The sequence below is a fragment of the Zingiber officinale genome, chromosome 8A (assembly GCF_018446385.1).
Source record: "Zingiber officinale cultivar Zhangliang chromosome 8A, Zo_v1.1, whole genome shotgun sequence".
In the NCBI taxonomy this organism is placed as follows: Eukaryota; Viridiplantae; Streptophyta; class Magnoliopsida; order Zingiberales; family Zingiberaceae; genus Zingiber; species Zingiber officinale.
This window is the reverse complement of record NC_056000.1, coordinates 10,352,526-10,371,943: the sequence shown is the minus strand read 5'-3', so window position 1 is coordinate 10,371,943 and position 19,418 is coordinate 10,352,526. Positions and strand designations below refer to the sequence as shown.

The following is a 19,418-nucleotide window of genomic DNA, read 5'->3' as shown; positions in this document are numbered from 1 at the left end:
AAGGATGTTACTTGTTAATGAATGTCATTTGTCCTTAATTTGCAAGGAATTAAAATAATGCATGATGCGTTATGGCATACATCAAAGATGAATAATTCTCAAAAGAAAATTTCCTATAACTACATGATGTATGTATGACATGACATAATATTTTTTTATTTTTCATAATAAAACATGAATACAAAAATAAATATGATGTCATGACATATGATGGACAAACAAAGCATGGAAAATTAGCATAAATAGAATACCTAGATTAACTATCTAAGTATCCTTAAACCTTAGCTAACTTAAAGTTTAAACCTTGATTGCCCAATATTTCTCAAGAAAATGTCAAAACCCAATTTGACATTTCTTTTACTTTTATAAATTTTGTGCCAATTTAAATTAAACATATTCCTCAAATTTTGACACAATTTACTCTTCCAAAAGAGTAACAGTTTGAGTTAAGGCCTAGATTGTCTTTAATTCCCTAAGAACGTACCAAAATCCCAACTTGGTAGTTTTTATGATTTTCCCAATTTGTGTCACTTAAGATTACATCCAATTTCTCAAAATATGACACATTTTTAATGACCTTGGTAGGCTTCTTAGAAGCCTTGGTCACTTTTTCTAGGTCAACTCTAGGGATTGCTTCCCTTGTGACATTCCTAGTGACTTTCTTAGACTTCTTAGAAGTCTTAGTCACGTTTGTTGTTGCAAAAATACTTCTAAGGATAACTTTCCTTGTATTTTTAACTTGACTACTAGCCTAAGGTTAGTTCCATAGCTATATGGAACTCTATGGTAAGACGGCACATCATTTTTGGTTTTAAATTTGTATCCCAAACCTCTATTACTCTTGGATGAACTTTGATGTCCTATATCTAGGTTTTGCTCATTTTGCCCTTTAGGATACTTTCCATCATTTTTAGGGTCTTTTCTAATTTATCAAGTCTTGACCTCAAGACTTGATTTTCCATCATTAAATCCTTAGTTTTTTGTTTTTCAATGAATCCATGAGCATTTTTATTTCTAGACCTATAACTAAAATTCTTAGTTTCCTTGCCTAGATTTTCATCTACCTTCCTAACCCTAGGTGTGGTAGTTTTAGCATATAGAGCCACATGTTTTTCTTGAATAACATCATGCTTCCTATTTTTATGGTAAATAACATTAAAATGATAAAAATTTGAATTAGCATGCTTTTTACCATTGTTTAAAGGGGTAGGCTCAACAAATGATATCTTGCGTTTTACCTTAGAGGCTCCCCCTTGAGTTGTGCTTCCTCCTTGAACCTTGACCGCTTTCTTCCCCTTGGGACATTAACTACGATAGTGTCTCTTTTGATTGCAAGAGAAGCACACAATGTGCTCCTTGCTCTTCTTTATAGTGGGGGTGGTCTCCTTGGGTTTCTCCTTGCCCTTAGGTGCCACTTGGCCCTTCTTCTTGGCCAATTTAGAGCACTTGCTCTTGTAATGCCCATGTTCCCTACACTCAAAACATATAATGTGATTTTTATTTTTAATTGAACTAGTTATACCTTCATGTGTAGGGATGGCACTTTCTCCTTTGGATCCGGAGGTAGAGGCTTCCTCTTGATTCGACATTGATACTCCTCCAACATAATTGACCTGACTTGTGGAGGTGGAAGCTTCTTCATCGTCTTCTTCTCCTAACCCGAATGTGGAGACTTCTCCTTCTTCTTGATCCGATGTCACCGAAAGTCGCTTCCCCTCAATCCTAGAGAGGGAGGCTTCTTCATCTTCATCTTGTATATGGAACAAAGAGTATGCTCCCTCTTTGCCTTTTTCATTGTATTCATTTGAAGATGAGGTTTCTTGGACTTCTTCTTCTTCGGAAGTTGAGCATCTCTCAACTTCGGAGTCCTCTTGCTTTTGGACTCGCTCCAATGAGTTACCCTCTTTGGATTTATCTTGATTCGGTACAGTGGAGGGTTCTTCATGAAGTTTGGCCAACTTGCTCCACAATTCCTTTGCATCTTCAAATTCTCCAATTTTGCAAAGAATGGTGCTTGGCAATAAATTAACCAATAATTTGGCTACCTTGCCATTCGCCTCGCACCTTTGAGTTTGATCTTGGCTCCATTTACTCTTTTTGAGGATTTTGCCCTTTGAATTTCTTAGAGCCTTGAAACCTTCCATGAGAACAAACCATTGCTCTATCTCCATCATAAGAAAATTCTCGATTCTTGATTTCCAAGAATCGAAGCTTGTTATTGTGAACGGTGGAGACACTCTTGTATCGAATTCAAGTCCATCTTGAAATTCCATTTGAAATTGAGCTTGTTGAATAACTCGGCGCGATACCACTTGTTGGGACCGAAAATGTAGCTAGAGGGGGGTGAATAGCTCGGCGCGATCTCGTGCTCGTCGTTGCTTGTTTCTTTAAGATGATAGCAGCGAAAAATACAAGAAACAACATAACAACACTAACTCTAGGGATTTACTTGGTATCCACCTCAAGAAGAGGTGACTAGTCCAAGGATCCACACACTCACGCACCCTCCACTATGTAAACACTCCTTTTCGGTAACTACCGAAGGCGGAGAAGCGCTACAACCTCACAATACAACAATGAGAAAGAAAGAAGCAAAATACAAATGAATCTTACAAGATTACAATGAACATCCTAACTTCTTCTTCTTATTGCAATTCGCCTCTTGACTTGGATGAGCCTCCAAGAACTGGCGGTGAAGAAGAAAAGATCGTTGTGGAGCTGTGTCGTGATCGCCCGTAGAGTGGAATCAAAGAAGTGTCAAATTAACGCTCGCCAACGGCTAATATCTGCGCCAACGGTCAAATCCTAATCGATTGGATTGCTCCCAATCGATTGGGGAGACTTTGGATCGATCGACCGATTGATCCAGAGCGCCTCTGTGCTATCGGGAATTGCTTGGATCGATCGGCTGATCGATTGGAGACTCTGAATCGATCGACCGATCGATCCAGAGCTATTCTGTGCGATTGCGAGCTTCTCCCAATCGATCCACTGATCAATTGGGAGGAGGCTTTTCGCGGGGACTCACCCAATTGATCAGCCGATCGATTGGGCATGAGCCAATCAATCGGCTGATCGATCCAGCTCATAGTTTTTGCCCAAAATCAAGTCCAAAGTCCCCTAAACCAACATCCGGTCAACCATGACCTGTTGGTACATCATGCCTAGCATCCGGCCACCCTTGACCTGCTAGGACTCCCTCACCAAGTGTCCGGTCAATCCCTTTGACCCACTTGGACTTTCTCCTCGTGCCAAGTATTCGATCAATCCCTTTGACCTACTTGGACTTTCACCAGATGCCTGGTCAACCTTGACCCATCTGGATTTCCTTTGCCTGGCTTCACTCACCAGGGCTTCCCTTCTACCTAGCTTCACTCACTAGGACTTCACATCTGCCTGGCTTCACTCACCAGGACTTTCCTTCTGCATAGCTTCACTCACCAGGACTTCCCTTCTGCCTAGCTCCTCTCACTAGGACTTCTCATCTGTCTGGCTTCACTCACCAGGACTTTCCTTCTGCCTAGCTTCACTCACTAGGACTTTCCACAACTGTCTGGCTTCACTCACCAGGACTTTCACCTGGCTTCACTCACCGGGATTCTCCACTCTGCCTAACCTCCCAGTTAGGACTTTCACCTGACTTCACTCACTAGGATTTCCAGTCAAGTATCTAGTCAACCTTGACATACTTGACTCTCCTTCAACATCTCCCCACATGAACAATTGCACCTGCAATCTCCATGTATTGTCTACATATACTGTCAAACATCAAGACTCGAGCTTGAACCAATTCAAGCTCAGTCAACCAGATCAACTTTGACCTAGGGAATATTGCACCAATAACTTTAATTATAATCTACCCAATGTGAGTCACTATATACTCTCTTTTTTTTTATCGATGAAAATAATTATACAAAATCTGGCATGATCAAATTAAAAATAAATGCACAAGTACTGAAACTAACCATTTATTGTATTATTTTTATCTCTAAGAAATAAATTCTTAAATGCATATTTAAAATTTTAGGCCAGAAGTTAATGTGTATATATATATAGCTTTTTGTCTGGCCTCTATTTTAACCTAATAGATTCTATAAAAGGTGAAATCAGTCATCTTGGTGACCCATGACTTGGTGACCCTCCACAACTGTCTCATACCATTAAAAGAGAGTAATTAGGAAACTGAAGCTAGCCATTTTAATATAATAGATTTTGTAAAAGGTGAAATTCGTCACCCTGGCGCACCCTCCTCGCCCACGATTGTCCTACCCTATTGAGAGGGAGTAAATTAGGAAATCAAAGTTAGTCATCACATAGAAGGATAATTCCTCGGTCTTTGTCGAAATTCAACCCTTACTCAATTTTGTAAACCTATCATGTGATAACCAACTCGACTATACCTTAGGGGCAATAGAAAAAATAATTAATCAGGCCAAGTAATGTCAAACTTGGGGTAATCGGTTTGGCCCCACAGAAGTTTTTCATATGCCGCCAAGATAAATCGGAAAGAGCTCGTGACGAGCAGCCCAAAAGCCCTTGGGGCAATAGAAAAAAAATGATAATCCCAGTTAATCTCATTGACTATCTCCGGGGTAAACCGACCCGATTTTACAGAAATTTCCCACTGGTCACCAGGATAAATCAGGAAGCGTACGTGACGGTCAGCCCAAAAACTCAGCATCCTTTGATTACGTCCCCTTGGGGCAATGGAGTTCTATGTAGAGGTGGATTGATTCCTTCTAAAAAATTTTGAATTTGAGACTGAGGGGTGCAATCCTTGTTTACGCCCCCTCTCAATTCATATAAAAGAAACCTCTTACGATTTCGCTCTTCTTCTCAGTTATAAGGTATATTGAATGTTCCCTAGGTCTCTAGATTTAGAATGTATCTATCGAAGGAGTGTCTATATTATCTAAAGTAGTGCGTCTAGTTGAAAGAGTAACTAGATTACTCAAAGGGATGCGTCTAGTTGAAATGATAATTTCGAGAGGGTAAGTAATCATATGCCAGGCATAGTTAATTGATAAGAACTTATGCAACTACTGCTAGTTGGAGCAGGTGAACCTAGGCAAACAAATAAGAACATGCAGGTGAATTGAACCCAATCAAACGAAAACATGTTGATTAAGTAATTCCTGTACAGAGTTGACGTGTAAGAAAAAAAAAGAGTGAACATTTCAGAAACATGGTTAGGCAGTGACAGTTAGAAATGAGTGCATGCGATAATATATTAAGATATCATTAGGTTGAGAAGGTTGTTAAATTTCACATGTCACGATTCATTGTAGTAATACTCCATGAACCCAATGGAAGCAATCTGATAGTTTTAACTCATTGGCCTACTTAGATAATTTAAAGATGAAATGACTTTGTTCAAGCTACCATATTATTTGATATAGCTAGATTTTTTTTAAAAAAAAAATCATTGCATTAGTTGTAAACTTGCATTTTTACTGGTTTGTGAAAATCCTTATGCTAGATTAGTAGTTAACCTGCTTAACATGTATAAGAATAATGATAGAAGGTGAAAACAACAAACGGTATACCAGTGTCAGTCAGCTAACTCACCACAATAAACGGAAATCTGAAGAGAAATTTGAGAACATCTGATGCGTGCTCCAATCATGACAAAATCTTGATCAATAGCATTAAATTGCAGCATCAGTGATTCTATTAACAGGTCAAAGATGCTGAGGCCGTACAACACTGCATGGAAGAAGATAAATGGACTGATAGAATCTACTGAGTACAGGAAAAAGCTCTGGAAATCCAGAAGAACGCATTCAACTAGCAGAGGCATGTTCCCTCCACCATCTCAGCTAAACCTGAATGTTGCCAAGAGCAAGATCGAGACCCTTTGACAATGGTTGAACCCGACCAGATCTTATGTTCCAAAATACGAGAAAGTGTTCATGACGTGATGTTATGTTGATGCCAGGTATTGGCAGCACCTGCTTGCTTAATCAAGGTTTCTGTTTCTCGCTTGTGCAAACTTGCTGGATTGCTCTGACCAGTGGCATTTAAAAATTTATCAGACATTTAAAAGTTGGCAGTAAAGAATGTCTACCCACAAGAAGTTTATAGATATAAATCATGATTCAACGGGTACATATCAAGATCAAGTGGCGGACGAGTACCAAAGGTTTTCCAAATAATTCTGGGCAGAAGGTTCAACTTTCATGAAGGAGATCTGCTGGCTAATCTGGAGTTTTGAAGCTGTCATGACTACTGAATTTCTCAACTCTTGACATGCATCAAATTAAGACCATATCCCCAAATTTATAAGATAAAAGGTAGAAGGCAAAATGTGTTAACCTTAGAAGATGAGTATGAGAAACATAAAACACCTAACTCTCAACATCAGTTAGTCTTCTATCTTCTGAATCCATATCTTCATTGTCTTATCATTACCGAGTGCCCCTGATGCAATCAAGTTGCGGGATGGGTGGCATGATAAAGCAACTATGCTGTCGGTATGACCTTCTAGTTTCTGCAACATTTTCCTTGTTTGAAGATCCCAAATGTACACACAGTTGTCCTCTGATCCACTAACAATGTATTTTCCATTTGTAACAGAAAATGAAGCTGGAACGCAGTATCGTAAGTTAACATGGCCTGTGTAAGTCTTCAAAAACTTGCCAGGTGAAAAGTTCCACAACCTCTGCAGTATGTAAGCACAGTATGTATGTAAGATGCCAAAATGAAAAAAAGGTGCATCAAAAACTTGAAACATACAGCAAAGGCAGGCATTTTTTAAAGCTCTGAAATATATTTATTTGAATGGTTTACGTCAGATTGAAAAGTAATTGTTTTGATGAATTATTTGCATTAGATTGAAAAGTAATGGGTTTTGATCTTTGTCAAGTGTAATCCTGAAACTGAATCAAAATTTAGTATGTGTATGTAGTGCAATAAAAAAATTCATGCTCCATGTTGGATTAAAAAATGGATCCACATCTAACATCTAGAAGGAAATATTGAATCAATAGATAAGCCCTAATTATTTGGGATGAACTACATGAATCTTTTTCCTCCATTGAGCTATATGCGAGACATTTAGTAGCAATATTCAAATATTAATTGGTAACATCTTCCTCAATAAATATAAAAGATAAAATTACAGCAAAGAAACAGATTTTGTTTACATAATTCTATCATTTACTAATGCAACCGCAAGTTCTTTTCAGATAAATATAAGCTTCAGTAAAATGAGTTTAAAACTATCTTTTGAAGCATTTACTTACAAGTATAGAGAATGAGTAATTGGGACTTCCACTAAGCAGCAGTTATATTTGAAAATATATGTATTATTGGATAATGCAGGTAACTTGCAAGAATTGGTTCCCACTCAAGTAATGATATACTTGGATTGTCAAGAGACTGAAACAAACCAATATAGTAGGAAAAACTTAGCGGCTAGATTGTTTCCTTTATCTAAATAGACCTCTTCCTTGGCCTCTCCATACAAATAATTTGTTGCCCGGAAGATAGTCTACTTTCTTTCTGCATTCTACTCAGTGCTAACCTCTAACCCAAAAATACACAAGTAGTTGGAAGATTTAACAGTTGGCTGTGAATGAATGAGACACATCAAACAAGGGTGTAAAGCATTCCAACTTATCTAGCTGCAAATATATACTAGCACTGACATCTTAGTCATAATCTTGGGAATTTTTATTGCCCAACACTTGTTAGGACAACCACTTGCCAAGAGTATTCCGATAGTTATGGGCAATTATATCAATCTGCTGAGCTTAATCCATAACATGATTTTCTATATACAATAGAATAAAGAAACTGTATATGTGAAAAACACATTTAAGGTTTTGCTCCAACAATTGATCTCAAGGAAGGTTAATTAAATGATCTAGAAACTTGCTTCAGCTAGTTGACAAAGAACTTCTACTATTGGATCAAATCTAAAACTTATCTGTTTAATTTTTAAACAAGCAATAAAAATGAATTCTGACAAAAACCTACATCAAACAAAATATGCAGTTTTCATAATCTTCAAGATTAACACACACTTTTGATGATACGATCCTTGTTATCGACAAGCTAATTGCTTGATTATTTTTTTCAAAGTTAATAAGACAATAATGATCATGGTTATTTTGAAACTGATTGTTACAAATGATGAAACCACATGGAACTTGTACGTTTAAATAAAATTGCCAAATCAGCAAAGAAAGGATTTGGATATGTATATCAGCGGATCAATAACCGGTGAAACAGTGAAAAAACAATCTCAACTTATTTGCACACAACATCTTAGAATAAAGTGGTTATTATTTCTACTTTCCCAAGTCCACGTCTTTGATAAACAAACATTATTAAATATAATTTATCAAGAGTGTAGTTTTGAGTCCGGGTGTTAATACCCCAATGATGTAGAACTGAATGAAAAGAGTAGATGAAGTGGGTTGATCACAGTCCAGGTGTTAATACCCCAATGATGTAGAACTGAATGAAAAGAGTAGATGAAGTAGGTTGATCACAAAAAAAACAAAAGAAAGAAACCATCCAATTTAGATAGAGGCTCAGGACCTAACTGAAATTGACAATAACTGCAAATAAAGATTTAGAATAAAGTTAGTTGCTCTTTTCTGCAAATCATGATTATGCTCATTTTAGGTCTACTTGTTTTAGCATATTCACATCTTACTTCTACAACTCAAATTCTACCCTTCCCTTGATAGAAGGCCACTTTTGTTATTATCCATATCAAATCTCCCAGTTAATGATTGAAATTTTCACATCTAATAATCTGTTATTGTTCTTGCTATGCTCCTAGGGCCACTATAGAACCAATAAAACTGTGGTGTTATGCATGAGTTGTGCTCTGAATTTACCTGGTAGACGAACCAGGGGAAGGCCGTCTACCACCAGAACTGAGGTGTTCTAGGGAATTCTTATTTGCCAACACCTTTTTCTCTAAAATTATATTCACTGGATTATCGGTGTATCACTATAAATCTCCAGATATAACATCCTGGGATCAGCATGCAGGGAAAAATCAGTATATATGGGGTATGAGCTACAAAATCGTCTCAATATATGAATCCAAGAAATGGAATCAGAACTCCTTACAGAATTACTAAGTTGATTTGAGTTGTGAAGTTGTTTAACATGAAGAAAAAGTCAGGTGTCGTACCAATGTGCTATCGAGGGTTGAAGCAAGCACAAACTTCCCATTGGGAGAAAATTTCACATAGGACACTGGTGGGCCGTCGTCGTCAATTAGGGTTTTCATGCAACGCCCTGTGTCGGAGTCCCAGATCCGACACAGTCCATCATAACTGCTGGAAACTAAAAGGCTCCCATCTCGGTTGAAATCAACGGCGGTGACGGGTTCGGAATGAGCCGGGAGGACGCGCAGGCATTTGCCGGACTTGACCTCCCAGATGCGGACGGTCTCGTCGAAGGAACCGGAGGCGATCATGTTAGACTGAGAGTTGAAGGAGCAGCAGAAAACATAGTTGGTGTGTCCGGATAGGGTTTTCACAGCGGTGGCGGCATTAACGTCCCAGATGCGGACTGTGCGGTCGTCGGAAGCGGAGCAGAGGTAGCGACCGTCAGAGGAGAAGGAAAGGTCAGAGATACCCTCCTCGTGTCCGAAGAGCTTGGCAAGGAGGGAGAAATTTGCAGTAGACCACACGCGGAGAGTCTTGTCGGCGGAAGCGGAGGCGAGGAGAGAGCCATCGGGGGAGAACTTTACGGCAGATACAGCCCGATCGTGTCCCGTCAGACTCAGTAGCAGAGTGTAAGGGTAGCGAATGGAATCTGCGTCGGCAGCGACGGCGACGGAGTCCATTAATGGCTGAGGAACGACGGCGGGGTTTGGAACCGTCCGAGCACCGCACAGGTTTGGTTGAGGAGGTTTAGAATCGGGCGTTTTAAGCACCCGTTTCAGAGCGCCACTTTTTTTTTTTTAAAAAAAAAAGACGTAACAAAAAAAAAACCGCTAAATCATTTTCTTCTCGCTAAGACTGATAAGAAACTAAACTGCTGATTATTTCATTGATCGGCACACCTGTAATATAATATTCGTTGCATGTGTAATATAATATCATTAGACTCATGTAATAATACAATAATCCATTACAGTAATAAATTACTGTAACAGATTTCCTTGTATAAAAAATTAATTTAATTTAATATTATACTTATCTTAGTAAAAAAATTAAGAAAAGTATATATTTTTTAATATCGCCGGCCTAAAATATTTATAGAAGATTCTTTGATTATAGTGTTGTCAATTCTAAGATGTGGGACTAAACAGAACTATATTTTTTTATATAAAACAACCAGAGAAAATTAATGATGAGAAAAATTCATAATAATACGTCGTAGCTGAGTCTCAAACTCTAGATCACTGATTGTTTCACTTGTGGAATTACTAATAAACCTTGGAATTATTTTTAGTGTGAATAGAAAAAAGGACATTAATGTAAATTCATTTTAGGTTTCACCAAAATTAGTTAGTAAAGAGGAAAGATTTTTAATAAAACAGTGAGATAGTGAGATATATATATATATATAATTAAATTAAGTTAATGTCTATTTTTTTTCTTTTCACACTAAAAATAAATTTAATACTTATTAATAACTTTTTCTACTTATTTTTTTTATTTAAAAAATATGTACTATCATATTTTTTTTTAATCTCATATTTTAAAATTGACAACGTCAAAGTTGAGAACATTCTATAAATATTTTGGACCAAGAAGTTAGAAAATGTGAAAGAGTATAGTATTTATTCTAATAGTTTAATATATAATATAAAAAATTAAATTAATTTTTTATGAGTGAGAGTACATTCTACTGCACGAGTTTGAAGTACCCTTACTAAGTCTAATTTATAAATCTAGAGTACTAATTTACGAATATTCATCGAAGTTGAGAACATTCTATAAATATTTTGGGCCAAGAAATATAAAAAATTAAATTAATTTTTTATGAGTGAGAGTTCATTCTACTGCACGAATTTGAAGTACCCTTACCAAGTCTAATTTATATATTTATATATATATATATATATACACTCATTGTGAAACTTCACACCTACCCATCTTCTAAATTCAAATTTTTTTACTATGAAGATAATATTTTATGACCATTAAATAATTTTATTAAAAATATTTGATGAGTATATTTATTTATATTTCTTCCTAGATTTTAAATCCTTTAAAATCATCAAACATTTTTAGTAGAAAATATTAATGACACTTCTGTTTGAGTTAAAAAAAATACTTAAGACTCTTAATTATATGATTCAGATTTTATTGAATGAGTATTATTACATGTTATTGGTCCTCTTAATTTCTTTATACTTTTTTTAAAATAATAATAATGAACACTTCTAGTTAAAATTTATAAGGCTGTAAAATTATTTTAAGCTCAAATATAATCGTTTATTTAATCATGTAGCCTTTGAATCAAGTTCAAGAACATGTTTATATTATCGGAATTTTGAATATTATTCAAACAATTTCATAATTCTGAAAAGAAAAAATATTATGAGAAAAGTTAAATTCCAAAAAGTACAGTGAAACCATTACAATTCTTAATCACAGCAAAGTAATTTTAGCCATTTATCATCCGTATGCATATAATTCATGTGGACTGTACATGTATCACTGACCTTCATTGAGCCCGAACTGTTGATACCCAAAGTCAAACGTAGAGTACGGAGTGGACTTTGATTGTGAGTCCTCTTGGGAAGTCAAGGAAGGGGAAGGCAAAAGCTTGATCGGGCTCCGCCAGGTCCCACTGGAAACTGAGCACGAGATGGTGGAGGAAGACAGCTAGCTCCAGCTTCGCAAGCTCAGACCCGGCGCACAGACGGGGGCCGCCGCCGTAGGCCATGAAGTTGCTGCCCGTCGTTTTGGCACTCTGCAAACGAATTGAGAGAGAAATCAACCACGGTCAATTTAAAGAGTTGACTTAAAAATATTCCGCTGACCCACCTGCCATCTCCAGGGGTCGAATTTGTGGGGGTCGTCGTACAGCGAAGCATCCAAGTGCACCGCCGCGAACACCGGGAGAATTTTCCAACCAGAGGGGATTTTGTACCCTTAATTTTTTTTTATTTTTTCATTTTTGCATTTAGAAAAAAAAGTAATTAAATTGCAGTAAGAATTTTCTTTCTAGCGTGATTGGTAATTACTAAGGTGTAAGAGAGTACCTTTGTAGTGCACGTCTTGGAGAACCTTTCTATGCACAAACCTCACAACATTGCCGAGTCTCAGGGTCTCACTTATGACCTGAATCCAGAAGAAACGAACAGTCAGTCAACTATTGATTTGCAAAATTACTAGCAAGTCATATTTGAGAGCCTACGCATTGGGTGAACTCCATCTGCTTGTAGTCTTCCCAGTTCAATCTCGTCTCTCCTCTTTCCTTCTTCCTCAGTGCGATCTCCCTGTGTTCGTCCTAATTAAACACAATCATTGATTAAATTGATTAATTTTGTTATTAAGTTAAAACAAATAATTAACCACCCTTAGTTGATCAACGGCTTTGGGGCAGTCCTGCAGGAAATAAATAGCTAAGGCGAGGGCCATGGAGGAGGTTTCATGGCCGGCAAAGAGCAAGCTGAGCAGCAGATCAAGAATCTGGTCTTTGGACAGATTTGAGTGATTTAGAGCCCAACCCAGCAAATCTTCTTCTTCTTCTTCTTCCCCCGCCTCCTTTTTACATTTATCAGTAGTATCTGCCATCATTCTCTCCTCCATTTTCTGCTCGATTACTCTCAGAATGTTTGACCGCGACTGCAATCATAAAAGAAAAGGTATTAAAATAATCTTCACAGTAGTGGATGGTGTTGGCAATCATTCGTGATAATGAACTGAGACATGCAGTCGGCTTTATGTTTATTTAAGCTCCGAAAACGATTCCACTTGATTCACTCATTAATTGCTATTATTAATTAGGATTAGGGAGGAACCGAAGTAAACCTTCAAGGCTTTCCAGTATGAAGTTCCGGGGAAATTTAGCGGAGCGGAAACCACTCCCTTCATGAACGTTATGTACTCCCGCCTCAGCTTCTCTGTCTCTGCTTCGTTCGGGCCCATGCTCATGATGTTCTTCGCCATCAAATTGAATGTAAACTGCAAGCAATCGGAGGTTATGTTGATGGGGAAATCAATTTGATTAAGTTGAGATTGCGTGCCTTCTTGGCTTCTTCTTGGGCGGAGAAGGGGCGGTCCTCCGGCCACGACCGGAGGACGAGCAGAGTGTGGCGCTCCACCTCCGGGAGGAGCAGCGACCGGAGGCGGGCGTGGCTCATGAAGTTGAGGGAGATGGTGCGCATTTCGCGGTGCATGTCGCCGACCAGCACCAGCATGGACCACTTGCCGAGGATGCCGCCGATGCTGCGGGGGTAGCAGCACTCGAACAGCTTGCCTTCGTTTTGGAGGACGAACCGGTTCAGGCCGGCGTCGGCCGACACGACGGTGGGCTCGCCGAACAGGTTCATCGACCGGAAGATGGGCCCGTGGCGTGCGAGGCTGCGGGTCATGAACCCGCCGACGGAGGTAGCCGGGTGCGGGGCGAGGTAGGCGAAGGTGTGGCCGACGAGGGGCCACCCGCCACCGACTGCGGGAGGGAGGGAAGTCGTCGTCCCGCGATGGGCTCTCCATTTCAGGAGGAGAAAGAGGAGAAAGAGGGGGAGGATGGGAAGGAAGAGGAGGAATTGGTGGCGATCGCTGGACATGGGAATTAGGGAGTGAGGACTGAGGAATGGAAATCGAGTTCGAGTTGTTGGGGTTGTGGGAATTATCAATATTGTGGAGATTTATTTGCAATTATAAATGATAAAGAAGGTAATGATAATAATAAATAGGAATTGGCTGGAAAGCCCCACGGACGCCGGCCCCTTTATTGAGCATCTAGTTGAGACTTAGGGAGGATTGGCTATTTGGCTACAGTTACAGGAGGAGGGCTTTATATTTTATTTGGAAATATATCTATTTTTTAATTTTTACCTAACAATGGCAATAAAAATACCATTCACGGTCATTTTTTTTGTTAGTAATAAATTAGTACTCAAATTCAAGGGCAATACATTTGATCTTTTGAATCAATACAACTGAGAATTGATAATTAATTAATTAATTATTAGAAAACCTTAATTAAGACACCATAGTTTTGGGATAAATATTAGTTTATATGTTTTTTAATCTAAATATTCAACTCTTCGAGTTAACTAATTCTAAAAATGACCAATTTAACTCCACAGAAGTTTTCCATTGTTCGTCAAGTAAATTAGAAATGATTACAAAGATCTATCCAAATAGCTAGTGTTTTTAGGATTATCATCAAAATTAAAGAAATTCTTACAGTATTCTAGAGCTGAGATTTATTCCTTAAATACTTGAGGGTAAATATTAGTTCTTATATTATAGTAAAAAATCCTAAATACTCCTCACAATTTATTACCAAATTATATAAAACAAGTTTATAGTCTATCGTTAAATTATTAGTTCATATATAAACAATACGAACGTGGGTACACTTTAAAAATATTATATAATAATTTAGGGGGAACAAAAAAGAGTATATTGTAGTTCAAAAGGATGACGCCAAGAGCAGCTGATATTGAAATGAGACCGAAAATACAAACATTTTACGACGGTGACTTATTTTGTCTTTATTAATCCATTGTTAACTTGATAAGGATGGGTCAAGTAGACTAATTAAGAGAATGGCATGGCGACAAGCCGCCTGACGCATGGTATGCGTATGAACTAGCGTCTGCTAGCCTCAACAGCCATCACCAGTAATATTTACTTCGATCAATTACTTAGTTTTAGACTGAGAGCTAAGATCATGGACAATGGACATGGCTAATTAATTATGTTTTGTTTGATTTTTAATCAAAACGATGAAGCTAATTAATTACTATAATTATCATCTAGTTTGGAAGGAAATTTAATATTAATTCGTCAAATGAATTTAACGAATCGAAGGTTAAAACTTAAAATCAGCGTGGCGGTTGTTTTGTTCAATTAGGACGTCGCTTTCCCCGTGTGAATAATGAAATCGCGACTAAAGACACGTTGCCGACTACCAACTCGTGAATGCGAACCACAAGTTGTGGATCATCATAAATCTATTGATCCCCCGGGCGGGCCCACGAAACTATGGCCGCACGTCGGGTCTTCTTCATGTTTGATTGGGGTTGTACCATCATGCCTTAATCAATTTTGTTTGGTGAATAAATCCACGTATAGTTAGATAGATTAATTGATCGGGCTTAATCAACTTTGGAATTTTTCACGTTGGACGAATTGAATTTAAGAAGATTTTTTATTAAAACAAAACAAAAAACAGAAGGACAAATCGAGTATTCTAATTACTTTATTATTTTTTAAAATCTTTTTTGGACGCTAGCGCTGTGGGAGATCACAAGTGGCAACGTGTACACGCCCCCCCATGGAACTAGTCTCTACGTGGCCGCACGTGCGCCAAAGTAATTTGACGCATACGTCTAAAAAGTCTCTGTTGGATATTAAAATTACGAAAATGAACTTTTTTTGTTTTTTGTTTTAAGTTTTCTTCGATGTGAAACCGGTGAACAGACGTACTTGTCATCGAGGCGTGTCTTATGTATACTCTGCCTCTCTTTAATTTGTCCATTATAAATGAAAATGACTGCCGGTATTTTGGAGTCAAACGTGATAAACAGGAGTTAAATGTAAAAAATATATATATTTATGCATTTTAAATATACAAATTATTGATTCTCACAACTCGTCGACCATTAGGTCGTATTTTGAATAAACATCGAGCACATGCTTTAATCACAATTCATGGAAAACTAGAGCGCGCAGTACAAGGTAAGAGATTTTATATAGAAGCCATACATATACGCAAGCAAATCGTTTCCTCAAATATTGATGAGAGTGGTATTATTGCGTATTCAAATAAAACACTGTCAGCTAATATAAGTACTCGTGTTATTATTTTTTCCCCCTTTTGTAAAAAAAAAAAAAATTATCGGATTCATTCGAGATCGATTGTCCCCGAATGTATTTATTTTTATTTTATTTATAATAAGTATTTAATTGTTATGATCTAATTAATCGTTAATAAATATTTTCTATCGACCCTGAGATAAATTGACCAGTGATGAATTTTAGCAAGGACTCAAGATTATTATTATTATTATTATTATTATTATTATTATTTAGATATTTAGTTATTCTAATCGATTAATTTTAAAGGTGACTAATCTAGTTCAATGAAAATTTTTCATCAACGATCAAGATAAACCGATAAACACTCATAGAAGTCCATCTAAACCGTCAATATTCTTTTTTATACTACCTTGAAGTTAAGATTGATTTTTCAAATATCTCATTAATTATTCGAAAGATCTGATCATTATATCATTATTGGACAGATTTATGATGTACTTATAATTAACTAGGTCAGATATCGTCAAATCTATGACGACCGGCTCAGCCATATGAAAATTTCCTACTGTTCACTAGAGTAAATTAGGAAACGCTCGTGGTGGACGGCCCAAGAATCCAGCGCCCCTTGGTTGCACATTCCATTCGGAGGAAAAAAAATTTACAAATGCACCATAGCTAGAACTTGAACCGTGGGTGTCTAGATGACAACTGAACTGGGCGCTCTTCCATTGCATCATAGTCAATGGCGTAGCCAAGGCTGGGCTTTACCTGGCTCTAGCGCAGCGTAACGCAGCAGCCCAATAATTTTTAGGTTTATATATTGAGACCGAATCCAGCAGCCCAATAATTTTTAGGCTTCCATCCCAGTGAAACCCAATAGCCTAATAATTTTTAGGCCTATATATTCAGTTCAAATCTAGCTACCTAATAATTTTTAGACTTATATATTGAGCCCAAATTTAAAAAGGGTTTTCTTTTATTTGTCGTTCGATGCATCGAGGCAGGGTCGGCCCTAGAGGAGGGTGGCACTGGGCGATGGCCCTCGGCCCATGATTTGAGAGGGCTCAAAATTTTATTTTTTAGTATTATGTATTATAGGCATGTAATTGGGGCTTTGAATAGTTGGGCCCAAATTCATATTTCAGAATTTTTTGATATTATCTTTTATTTTTATTTTTTTAGACATGTAATTGGGGCCTTGAGTAATTGGGGCCCAAATTTATTTTGGATTTTTTTTTTCCCGCCCCGGGCCTCCTCTATAGAAGGACCAGAGCTGCATCAAGGAGTAGCAAATCATAGAAAGCACAGTCATAGAATAACAATAGCCCAGGGTAGTTGAAGATCCTGACTACGCCATTGATCATAGTCTCGGGGGCAATGTATGAAAAAAATGATTAACCAGGTCAAATATCGTCGAACCTAGGGCGACTTATGGAAGTTTTCTACCGGCCATCAGGATAATTTAAGAAACACACTTGTGACAGACAGCTTAGAAACTCAATATCCTTTGGTTGCGAGTCTCATTTGGAGGAAAATTTTCTACAAATACGTCGTAAAAAATGATTAACCGAGTCACGTATCGAAAAACTTGGACCGACCAATCCGGTCTTACAGAAGTTTTCCACCAGCCGCTAGGGTAAATCAGGAAGCACTCGTCTGGGCGACCCAGGATCCTAACATCCATTAGCTGCGCGTCTCATTTAGAAGAAAAATTCCTATAGATACGTCGTAGTTGGGAATCGAATCATGGATATCTGAATGACAACTAAACCACTACACCATAGCCCAGGAACACACAGAATTACTTACCACTATACTCTAACGACTTAGTTGAGTACTTATGATAAATCCAGTTAGACTCGTTGACTAGTCTTGGGGTGACCGGTCTGATCCAACAAAATTTTCCCACCGGCTATCAGGATAAATCGGGAAGTGTTCATGGTGGGCGACCAAAAAACTTAGTATTTTTTGATTGCGCGCTCCATTTGGAGGGAAAATTCTTATAAATATGTCATAACTGAGGATCGAATCGTAGATACCTGGGTGACAACCTAAATACATTATCACTACACCATGCCCCCGGGGGCGCTAAGCTGAGTACTTATTGTTAGGACCTTGACATCCGCTAGAGGGGGTGAATAACGTCTCACCCAAATCGATGGCTTCCTACGTACTCGTTAGTGCGCAAGCGGAATAATACAATACAAATTACGAATACGAATACGAAAGCTAAAGATAAAGAAAAGAACAAGCAAACCAATGCACGTCGATGTAACGTGGTTCGGAGATGATGCTCCTACTCCACGGCTGTCCGTAAGGTGGACGATCCCTCAATCCATCGGTGGATTAGTCCCCGGAAACTCCGGCTAGCTCAAACCGCTCCTTGTGGGTGGAGAAACCTCACCACAACTTCAACCAAGAACACTTGGACACAAGAGATCCTTGAGCACTTTGGTGACTACTAATTAGGCTTTAACCAAGTCTAATTTCGTCACCTTGGCCGGCCATTCCAAGCTCCTTCTTATAGAACTTGGAACAAATCAGTAAGCTGATTTGCCCGTTACCAGTCGACTGGTCCTTGCACCAGTCGACTGCTACAGTCACCAGTCGACTGCTACAGTAACGCTATAGTACTGCTACAGTGCACTACAGTACTGCTACAGTAAACCCTAATTCTAGGATTTTACCTCGAGTACATTCACTCAGCACTCGTTCTCGCCCGACCAACCTAAACCTAGCCTTCTAGCCTCCTCCATCAGCCTTGCGTCCCTCGAATGCCTCCCCATCCTTCACGTCTTACCTTTTGGAGCTTCCATCGGCCTTGTCATTGTTGTCGGGTCTTCCTTTGCCAAGAGGTTGCACCTCCGGGACTTCATCCATTGCCAAGTCACGCTTGGACTTACGTTGCCAAGACTACATGCTTGGACTTACACCGCCAAGACTCATCCTTGGACTTTCCTCCTTTTCCAAGATCACACTTGGACTTACGTTGCCAAGACTACATGCTTGGACTTACACCGCCAAGACTCACCCTTGGATTTTCCTTCTTGTACCTGTATCCTGCACACTCACAATGCATATCAAATACAACAATAAACCTAACTTAAACCTTTGCCCAAACATCAAAACTTAGGGCACCTAGATTGCTCCAACACTTATGATAGCAAAAAAGGTAGAATCCGCCACCCCAGCGATCCCAGACTGTCGACCCCACGACCATCTGTGAGGAGGTAAATCGGGAAGTTGTAGTTGGTCAATATGGAGGAGGACTTTTTTTTGCTCGACTTTATCAAAATTCAAACTCTTGTCCTATGATAACAACTCTGCTCCGCACTAACCAATTCAGCCTTGTCCCCCTGGCACTAGGCTAAGTACTTATGGTAGCAAAAAGGCGAATACGCTCGCCCCCAGCGCCCCCGCTAATCTGTCCCAGGGCTAACACGGAGGAGGTAAATCACGGGCGGTTACTAGCCTTTGGAATAGTGACTAACGCAT

General features: G+C 38.5%; 2 protein-coding genes across 2 annotated transcripts; both read right to left on the bottom strand.

Moving 5' to 3' along the window:
* Positions 1–5,617: 5,617 nt before the first annotated feature.
* LOC122011655 (COMPASS-like H3K4 histone methylase component WDR5A) lies at positions 5,618–9,847 on the bottom strand. Its single transcript, XM_042568029.1, has 2 exons — positions 9,155–9,847; positions 5,618–6,661 (listed from the first exon to the last, which is right to left on the bottom strand). The coding sequence occupies exons 1-2, from the start codon at positions 9,812–9,814 to the stop codon at positions 6,365–6,367; spliced, it is 957 nt and encodes a 318-aa protein (XP_042423963.1). The 5' UTR covers positions 9,815–9,847; the 3' UTR covers positions 5,618–6,364.
* A 1,661-nt stretch (positions 9,848–11,508) lies between these two features.
* LOC122011363 (cytochrome P450 90B2-like) lies at positions 11,509–13,790 on the bottom strand. The gene is made up of 7 exons (XM_042567746.1): positions 13,175–13,790; positions 12,960–13,112; positions 12,504–12,773; positions 12,343–12,435; positions 12,188–12,266; positions 11,970–12,076; positions 11,509–11,895 (listed from the first exon to the last, which is right to left on the bottom strand). Exons 1-7 carry the CDS (start codon positions 13,715–13,717, stop codon positions 11,677–11,679), a joined length of 1,464 nt encoding a protein of 487 aa, XP_042423680.1. The 5' UTR covers positions 13,718–13,790; the 3' UTR covers positions 11,509–11,676.
* Between the last annotated feature and the right edge of the window lie 5,628 nt (positions 13,791–19,418).